The sequence below is a fragment of the Solanum tuberosum genome, unplaced genomic scaffold, assembly GCF_000226075.1.
Source record: "Solanum tuberosum cultivar DM 1-3 516 R44 unplaced genomic scaffold, SolTub_3.0 scf00008, whole genome shotgun sequence".
NCBI classification, from domain to species: domain Eukaryota; kingdom Viridiplantae; phylum Streptophyta; class Magnoliopsida; order Solanales; family Solanaceae; genus Solanum; species Solanum tuberosum.
Window position 1 is genome coordinate 3,210,611 of NW_006238934.1, and position 9,620 is coordinate 3,220,230.

Here is a 9,620-nt window from a genome sequence, read left to right on the forward strand (position 1 = left end):
CGGACCGACCCACTAATAGGCAGCCCATGGAATGAATACAAATAACTCATTTCATTTTCCTTCACCTTCTTCCAGAAACATCCATGAATTGTTGGCCAAGCAATTGAAGCAAATCGAAGAGCAATGGGTTGGGTGTGGATCAACGACGAGCCTAAGCATTCCGGCGCCAATGATTTCAGCGCCGTCAAGGATTTTGCAAACCCTAGATCATCCTCCGGCAGCGACGGTGACGGCGGTGAACGATGCGCTACCAGGAAGGTTGTGAGCACTCGATGCCGAACCGAAGAGACCGAGCCAGGAAAATTCATCCGAAAGTGCGAAAAGACTGAGCAAACTTTCAAGGATTGCATTGGGAGGTAAAAAAATTGTTAATTGTGTTTTGCCAGTTCATTTTAGGAGGAAATTAGGCTCAAAATCGTGATTAGTCTTGCATTTAACTTTAATTATTTGAATTAATATTGTTGTTGAGTTGAGTTTATATAAGCTGATTTATTTTCTTTTGAATTTTGGATTAAACTTAGTGACTGGAATTTAACAATTAATCTATTTTATTCAAATAGATAGTATGCCAATTGTCATTTAGCTTCATAAAGACATAATTCTTTGCTCGGAGACAGTGGTGGAGTCAAAATTTTTGCTAAGGGGTTCGAAATATGTATAAGTAAACACTCATGAAGCCAAAGGGGATTAACATCTACGGTATATATAAAAAATATAATTTTAACTGTATAAATAGTGTAATTTCCGACAAAGCGGTCCATCTTTGGCCCTACCTGGCTCCGCCCCTACTTGGAGATGTGAACAAGCTCATTGAATTTTGCATTTTAAGGTTACAGCTTTGTATGTCCTTTTAAATTGGCTAAAGATTGCAGCATATTTGTGCTGAACTAATGGTTTTTCACTCTAATTAAAGAGGCTAAATCCATGGTTGCAAAGGAACAGTTAGCTTTTATAAAATGCAAGTATGACAGAATCTGAGATAAACTGAGAACTAGAATTCAGTTTTCATTGAAAGAATCTTGTGCATTTTTATTCTGGGACGTTATTAGGGAATACTTAGTATGTGTCCTTTCTTGTTTTATTTGCACCATTATGAGTTGGTAGTTGGTGGTACCTTCTAGTTTGCATTTGCGTTGGAAGTACAAATATTTATCCAGGATAATTACCCAGGTCTTGTGGTCATGTGGTGTACATGGGAACCCATAAGTACGTTGTCTTCCTCCATGGCCTCTTACCTCTCTCTATGTAGCCAATCGAAAGAGCACACAGAGAATGAGGTGTTATTTTGTTGATTCTTTTGTTGGACTGGAGAATCCATCCCTATGTGAGCAAAAAATAGGATAGAGGATTCCTGGACTGATTAGAAAAGGCTTTCTCAAACATAAGACATTTCTACTTGATGTTACTGTATCTTTTGTTGATTATACACTATCTTTTGGATTGGTTGTTATGTTTTATATATAGCTCTCCTGTCACTTAGATTTGATGTTCTTGAGCTGAGGGTCTCCCGGAAACAGCCTCTCTACCTCCACGAGGTAGTGGTAAGGTCTGCGTACACTCTACCCTCCCCAGACCCCACCTAGTGGGATTTCACTGGGTATGTTGTTGTTGTTGTTGTTGTACATCTGCTACATAACACACAGTTAAGGGGTACGATAAGAAGTTGGAATGTGATTCTGTTGAGGTGAATATCCATTAGATGCATTTCATCGCTTCCCTAGCCACCATTAGAAATCCTAACCTATGACTTATATAATGGTTTGATCCTTCCAACAAAGTCAATGGTCTATTCTAGTTTATGAGTTAAGGGGAAACTTCAATTGACGGGGGAAGACAATTAGTTGATCCTCTGTTCACGTTTCGCTGAATTATAACAGCTGGTTGATTTAAGAAGTGACTTATCTGTTTGGTCAGGACATGTTCTGCATATATTAAGTTATTTGTGGCCTTCTTTAATTCCAAATTGTAGTTAGCGAGGGAAAGATACTATGTGTGGGAGAATAGGATAGTTCATTATTGTGAAGCAGGTACCGCTTAGTTTATTCAGACATATAAAGGCCACATAGAATCAGACGCAATAAATTACTATGGAAGGCACATATAAACGAGTATTTGTTGCGTTAAGCAATTCTGACCTGATATCTGAAGAACACTGTGTTTAGTTTATAAAAAAATGCTAGGCTGTTAGTTAGTCTTTTAGTAACTGGAATGCACATCACTGAATAGTCTCATGTCGATCAAAGTCAAACTTGTGATGCCATTAGTAAGGTCATTTCTTCTTTGGTGATTTATTTTTTTGGGGTGGGGGAAGTTGGGGTTTGATGCTAAATATGAAACTAGCGGGCATTTAGTAGTGATTGTTCGAGTTGTTGCTAACTTCTTGCTTTTCGTCAGGCCTTCTGAGATAGTGGAGTCTAATAAAGAATACTCGGAGGAAGATGTCACGGACCAAATGACAAGTGATTCACGTTCTATAGAGTCAAGTGTCCCTTTTGACTTCCCTGGGCTGCGTAGTGATGTTGAGAATATTGAGCGAAGCTTCTTCAGTGAACTTGATCGTTTCTTTGAAGCAGCTGAGGAGATAAAGAATGGATTCTTTGGTGCATTCAGCATTCCTCGCGTCTTTGATGATGACCGATCATCCTCACCTGAGAGACGTGGTATACCCATCGAATCTCATCCTCCTAAACCAAACAAGACCGATGGAGAGGTCAATCTTTCCGGCCTGGATAAAGATGTTTGAAGCAATCAAGTAGAGATCCTCTTAAGGCATATCACTCATTATTGCCATAGAGTTGTGAATATGTTGCTGCTATGTTTACGCACGCCATAGATTTTGTTTCTGTTCTGAACCTCTTGTATAAGACTAGTTCATAAAAAAAAAACATACAATTATGCATATTGTATGTTTATACACATTGTCTTAGTTTGAAAGACTAGCATCTTTTTTTTTAATCTAATTACACAAATAATCCTATCATCAATACTAATTTACTCTATAGCTCGAAATAGTTACCTATAATAGTATTACCAATATAATATTTTCGTACTAGATTTTCAGTCAGGTACACCACTCTTTCGGATTGCAAGTCAGACACATTCTGAAATACATCTTAGTTCAAGTTAGAGACATTCTGAAATATAAATATATAGGGATAGAGACAAGCGAGAGAGGAGAGAGTGTATCTCAAATACATGTGAATCATGTTTGGATACATTATATTTGGAACAAATTACACCTTATTAGATCTGCACATATATGAGATACACATGTATCTGAGTGTATCATATACATGTATTGTCGAGGTAAATGTGATATGAAAGGCAATTCCAAAATCAAAAAGAAGACACGTAATTAAGCTTTAAACTAGTGGAATTTATGTCCAGAATTGTTAATAGTATTTTTTTTTGGAAATGTTTTGTAATTATAAAGAAATTGAGGGGCAATATTGTAACAAGAATAACTTTCCCTTATTAATATTGTTCCCCTGACTACTTATTAATTTTTTTTTCCGCCAAACATTGTAACTGAAAAACCTGTCACTTTTCGCCGTTCCTTCCTGTGTCCCTGGCCTTCCGCTTTCTTTCTCTCCTAAAAAAATTGAAGAAAAATTTCAATTCCCCAAAAACCCTAATCCCAAAAAGCTTCATCTCCAAAGAATTTATACAAAGATTAATGAAATTTAACCACAAAATTAGCCAATAATCTCTTCTGTTTTCACATACAATTATTATTAATTAACATTCTTCGTTGGCCCTTTTCTCATTTCGTTCCTTCAGGAATATTTTTTTTCTCCGTTAATTCTCATTTGGGTATGAGAATTTCATATTATATTCCAAAATATATTCACTTTCACATATTGGTTATTCTTAATTTTACCTGGAAACCCTTCTGAAGTTGAGGTGAATTTTGTCCTTGTAAGTTTTTTAATTAAATTACAGATTTTTAATCATGGGTTTTTGTTTAATTAGCCTGTATGAGCTAGTTTGGGATTTAGGCGTAGTTGTTGTTGGATGATTTTTGCTTATGTTGATTTTTGATTGTGTAAAGAGTAAGTTTTTCTAGCTGATTAGAAACTTTTTAGAGGTATTACTTGTATGAGTTGGAAATTTGTTGCACTTGAGCAGAGGGTCTGTGGAAACAACCTCTCTACCTCCATGACCACGAGGTAGGGGTAAGGTCTGCGTACACTCTACCTTCCACAGGCCTCACTTTGTGGGACTAGAGGTCTTTGTGGGACTATACCGTATATGTTGTTGTTGTCGTTGTTGTTATGACTTGGAAATTTACTAGGTCAAAGTTTTTGTCTCTACATTATTTAGAAGAATGCTGATTTTTAATTACAGGTGTTATCTGCAGCTGGTTTTGGAATTACAGCTGTTATCTGGAGCGGAATGGTTTACATTTACTACTTCAGATGTTTCGAATTTTCAACCCAGTTTGAGGGGTTAAATTGGGTTTGATATTTGAGTACAAATGTGTATAGTAGTAACAGATATTGGTGGAGAGGAGCGTAGTAATAAATGGGAAATAATTGTGTTCATTCTAAGTTTACAAAGGGTGGGTTCTTCAACTTATTCTTTTGGCGATCTCGATCACCGGATATGATTACTAATAAGAAAAAACCAAAGGGTATAGAACATTCTACAGACAAACAACCTGAACGTGAGAACTCCATTCAGAATAAACCCCCAGAAATGGTGATGATAGACAGGGAAAAGCCCGATCAGGAACACAAGAAAGACACTCAGGTAGTTAAACAGGAGAAGATATCAGTTGATTTGAAACCGAATGAAGCAATACAACCTGAAAAGTCTGACAATACAATCCATCAAAAGGCGAAACCAAAAGAGTCTGCAAAACCGAAGAAGCCACATGTCAAGAGAATGCTTAGTGCAGGACTCCAGGTTGAGTCTGTGTTGAAAACAAAAACTGGTCTTCTGAAGGAGCATTATGATTTGGGAGATAAACTTGGACATGGCCAATTTGGGACAACATTTCTTTGCGTTGAAAAAGCAACAGGGGAAAAGTATGCATGTAAGTCGATAGCAAAAAGGAAATTATTGACACCTGAAGATGTGGAAGATGTAAGGAGAGAAATCCAGATAATGCATCACTTATCTGGAAATCCTAATGTCATTTCAATAAAAGCGGCGTACGAGGATGGTGTTGCGGTTCATGTTGTGATGGAACTATGTTCAGGAGGCGAGCTCTTTGATAGGATTGTTAAGCAGGGACATTACACGGAGAGACAAGCGGCTGAGCTTGCAAGGACAATAGTTGGTGTAGTAGAAGCCTGCCATGCTCTAGGAGTGTTGCACTTGGACCTTAAGCCTGAGAATTTTCTCTTTGTCAACGAGAAAGAGGATTCACCTCTAAAGATTATAGATTTCGGGCTATCAATGTTTTTCAAGCCAGGTATTTTTCCCATTTTCTTCGAAATTCTCCATTTACTTACTAGATATTTTCGGTTTCTCATGTTTCCCTATTTCTTTGCATTAGTTTTAGTGTTTTAATGCATAAGAAAAAAATCATTTTCTGACAGTTGTTTTAAAACAGCTTCACCTACAAGGAATTCGTTTTAGAGTTTCTCTTCTGCTGCAGTTGCCTTTGTACCGGGAATCCCACTCATCAGGAATTCATGAAACCAGTTCCTATGTTTAATTTGTTGGTCCAAACATTTAGACATTTACATTTTTATTTACTTTTTCAAAAGAAGTAGAAGCAGTCCAGTTGATATGGATAGACCAAAGTCCATGTCCAAAGCCTTGAAAGCTCCAAACTTTCTGATTTGCGAAGTCTATAGCATTGCATATCAGTATCTGCTAGTTTATATTGAGAACTCGTTCCTGTTCATTACTCTTAGGTCGGCAGTGGATGCTGCTTCCAATTTCATAAAAGTTCTATCAAGTAGAAGGGTTATTATTGTTATTGATTTGTTGTTCACCATCATATATGGTAAATATCTTAACATAAGTTGTTCTGTGTAAAATTCTAACTCTCTTGATAAGATATGCTTAAAAGCATGCATCAGTCTTCTTTGTTGATGTACTTTTGGTTTTAAAAATTGCCTAGCTGAATGGGTTACGTTCCTAACCACAGGGCAAATATTCTCTGATATTGTTGGAAGTCCTTATTATGTTGCTCCAGAAGTTCTACAAAAGCGTTATGGTCAAGAAGCTGATATCTGGAGTGCAGGTGTAATAATTTACATTCTTCTCACTGGTGTACCTCCATTTTGGGGTGGTAAGTTGATCTTTTCAAGTTATTGTAGTTTTACCATGGTTTCCTGGTTATGTGAAGTACCAAAAACAGCTTCTCATGTTTTCTTCATCCATTTTTTGGATAGAAAGTGAGCAGGAAATATTTGACGAGGTTTTACGTGCCGATATTGACTTCACATCAGATCCTTGGCCTAACATCTCTGGAGATGCAAAAGATCTGGTGAAGAGAATGCTTGTTAGGGACCCGAGGCAACGACTTACTGCACATGAAGTTCTATGTGAGTAGCCATTGAATTTCAAGTTTGTATTTAAAATCCAGCTTATCATATATTATTCTCAGAGATGCTGTGAGCACCATTTTGCCTAGCAGCAGAGAGAACATAGTGAACGCTTAATGTCATTTTAGAATTTCTTTGGCCGATTTAAGTCCTCAGATATAATGTCAGTTTAGTTCAACTAGAATTTCAAACATATTTGTCTAAAAGAATAACAAAATCAGAGCAATGTATATGTGTGTGGTGTGGAATCAGAAACTATAGTTATGCTAGCTGTTCATCTTCTGCAAGTATGTCTTGAAAGCAGGTGAAGGGAAACAATACTCTTTTTAAATCAATTCAGAGAAAAGGCCGTCTGTCTGTGTAGATGGTTTTGGTTCTACGTCTTCTCAAATTAGATTGTCTATATTTGTCCACATTTGCATTTTTAGTTCCATAACATGTTGTCATTGAACTTTCTAAATTCCGCTTATCATTCTTATTTTCCCTTATGCAGGCCATCCTTGGGTGAAGATTGATGGTGTGGCTCCGGATAAGCCTCTTGATTCTGCAGTGTTGAGTCGCTTAACTCAGTTTTCTGCCATGAACAAGCTTAAGAAAATGGCTCTCATGGTAAGATACTTGTAAACTAATATAGTCTCAATGAGATTTACCGCTAAAGGTGTTTGTCCACACACACTCAAAGCCATTTTTGAAACTTAAAGTTGCAGTTAAATTCTATAGCTCCCCACACCTGCATGAAAAGTTAATTTAGTTGAAGATTCAACAGGTTTCTTGTTTCTTCTAATCATATATTATTTATTTCTTACAGGTTATTGCAGAGAGTCTTTCTGAAGAGGAAATTGCAGGCTTGAAAGAGATGTTCAAAATGATTGACACAGATGACAGTGGACATATTACTTTAGATGAACTGAAGGTTGGACTTAAGCAATTTGGGGCTGATCTTAGTGAGACAGAGATACGAGACTTGATGAAAGCGGTAAGTTTTAGACTTGTAGTCTTCCATAACTATTCTGTATTAAATGTCATGTTTCCGATCAAAGATATTAGTAACTCTACTCAATGACAAGGTTTCCATATAACCATGAAGATCATCAATTTAGGCTGAAATACATCCGTTCTCTGTCTGCTTTCTTTTCTATGTATGTGAGGATCGTAAAGATGGGAATCAGAAATGTCTTTGAGTACTCACTGTGCATTGTTTAAATTCTTTATCCTTTTTCTTGTATATTCGTTCTAATAACTTCTGAACTTTCTCTTTATGTCTGTAGAATACCCTTTTAACAACTGTATGTATCTGTCTCTCATGATTCGATACTGTTAAATGAGGTCAAGTTTGGAAAAAGTGTGATGTTTGCCTCTCTATAAAGGCATTTTTGTCTAGCTATGGTACAAAGAAGGCCTTTATAGGAAAAATGGGCATTTCATTTTACTTGTAGTGGAAAATGTTGTCCTAATAAACTAAGTGCAGAAGGTGCCATCAGACAAGCTTTAGATCACCAACCAAGAGAGAAGTGTTGTGCCATTCACCTTCTTTTCCAACTCCTTTCCAAATTTTATTTCAACGAAATATATCCATAGCGAAGTTCTTTAGTATCTCGCAGTTTTGTAACAGGTTATTCTTGTGTAACCATAATTGTTGATTTTTATATCAACTATTAAGTGTACCTCTCCATGAAATTGCTATTGCTTGTTAGTTACATCAAAGTACACCAAGTGCCCCCGTGCAGTCAATTTTCTGTTCCCATTTGCTTGTTTGGAGCACCGAAGAAATCTAACTCACAGCTTGAAAAGGTTACGGTTACAGCATTTGGTTATTCCGTTGTGCTATTGAGTACATAGTACTCCTTATTAGCATCACTTTTTGATTGTCACCTAAAAAGAAAGCCTTGATGCTTTGAGATCGAAGCATAAATCTTTGGACCTGTTTGTCCTTTAGAAATTATGCTCTCGTTATGAGCAGCTAAGCTATGCTCTGTCTAAGTATCGTTTCTAAGCAAGCGCTATGTGTGTTTGTGTGAAGACTTTCTTCTTTAGATAATTTTACTCTTCTTTCTTTTTGTCTAACTTCAAATTTTCTCCCAAAAAATTTGCAGGCTGACGTTGACAACAGTGGTACCATTGACTATGGGGAATTCATAGCTGCAATGCTTCACGTCAACAAAGCTGAGAAGGAAGATTATCTCTCTGCTGCTTTTTCATATTTTGACAAAGATGGGAGCGGGTATATTACTGCAGATGAACTTCAAAAGGCTTGTGAGGACTTTGGCATGAAGGATGTCCGCTTGGAAGAAATCATTCAAGAAGTTGATCAAGACAACGTATGTATTTCTACTGGCATTTCTTTTTCCCAAATACACTTACTAATGCATGAACATAAAGGTAGACCAGATAACATTGATATCAACACGACTTTAGTGTCCGACACAACCACATGAGACAGATATTGAGGAAACATATTCTGTGGTCATATAATGAATATAATAGTCAAACATGTATGCGTTACCTGAGTTGGTGGTCTTTCGGATATAGCCTCTCTACCTTCGTAAGGTAGGGTTAAGGTCTGCGTACACTTTACTCTCCCCAGACTCCACTGGATATGTTATTGTTGTTGTATCGTATAGAACAAAAACAATTAGAATCTTTTGCAATGGTCCGTTTCTTTTAGAACATTTGTTTTTCATTCTTTCTTAATCACTGCATCTTGTTCAAGTATCTGTTCATATATCCTCAGGATGGACGGATAGATTATAGCGAGTTTGTGGCGATGATGCAAAAAGGAAATGCAAATTTCGGTAACAGACGCTTGCCCAATAATTTCAGCATCGGATTTCGAGATGCAACAAAGGTTTGCTGACATAGAAAGATATTTGTACCTTCTTGCTTATTCCTATTTTCTGTTTTTAGTTTCTCTCCTTCATCAACCTCCCATGATTTTTTGCTGTCACACCATGATTTTTGAAATGTACAGAAGTGTATAGTAGGGTCAAAACACAGAGAAAATGCCAGCTCTTATTAATTTTAAACTCCCAAGTTGTATAATTAGCTTATCAGTTTAATATATATTCTAGAAAATAGGATGCACTCTTTGTAAAATATTTCAAGAAAAATAAGGTAATG

The 9,620-nt window shown here is 36.7% G+C and overlaps 2 protein-coding genes across 2 annotated transcripts; both read left to right on the forward strand.

Moving 5' to 3' along the window:
- LOC102589267 (uncharacterized) lies at positions 1-2,955 on the forward strand. The gene is made up of 2 exons (XM_006339116.2): positions 1-356; positions 2,395-2,955. Exons 1-2 carry the CDS (start codon positions 124-126, stop codon positions 2,741-2,743), a joined length of 582 nt encoding a protein of 193 aa, XP_006339178.1. The 5' UTR covers positions 1-123; the 3' UTR covers positions 2,744-2,955.
- A 1,398-nt stretch (positions 2,956-4,353) lies between these two features.
- On the forward strand, positions 4,354-9,620 carry LOC102589594 (calcium-dependent protein kinase 26-like). Its single transcript, XM_006339117.2, has 7 exons — positions 4,354-5,419; positions 6,104-6,247; positions 6,351-6,503; positions 6,997-7,112; positions 7,312-7,479; positions 8,597-8,821; positions 9,235-9,620. The coding sequence occupies exons 1-7, from the start codon at positions 4,525-4,527 to the stop codon at positions 9,355-9,357; spliced, it is 1,824 nt and encodes a 607-aa protein (XP_006339179.2). The 5' UTR covers positions 4,354-4,524; the 3' UTR covers positions 9,358-9,620.

Excerpts from the sequence above, each read along its gene's own strand:
- LOC102589267 (XM_006339116.2), top strand. The coding sequence starts at position 124 with ATGGGTTGGGTGTGGATCAACGACGAGCCTAAGCATTCCGGCGCCAAT. Across the intron at positions 357-2,394 it reads TTCAAGGATTGCATTGGGAG|GCCTTCTGAGATAGTGGAGT; the intron begins GTAAAAAAATTG and ends GCTTTTCGTCAG.
- LOC102589594 (XM_006339117.2), top strand. The coding sequence starts at position 4,525 with ATGGGAAATAATTGTGTTCATTCTAAGTTTACAAAGGGTGGGTTCTTC. Across the intron at positions 7,113-7,311 it reads TTAAGAAAATGGCTCTCATG|GTTATTGCAGAGAGTCTTTC; the intron begins GTAAGATACTTG and ends TATTTCTTACAG. Across the intron at positions 8,822-9,234 it reads AAGAAGTTGATCAAGACAAC|GATGGACGGATAGATTATAG; the intron begins GTATGTATTTCT and ends ATATATCCTCAG.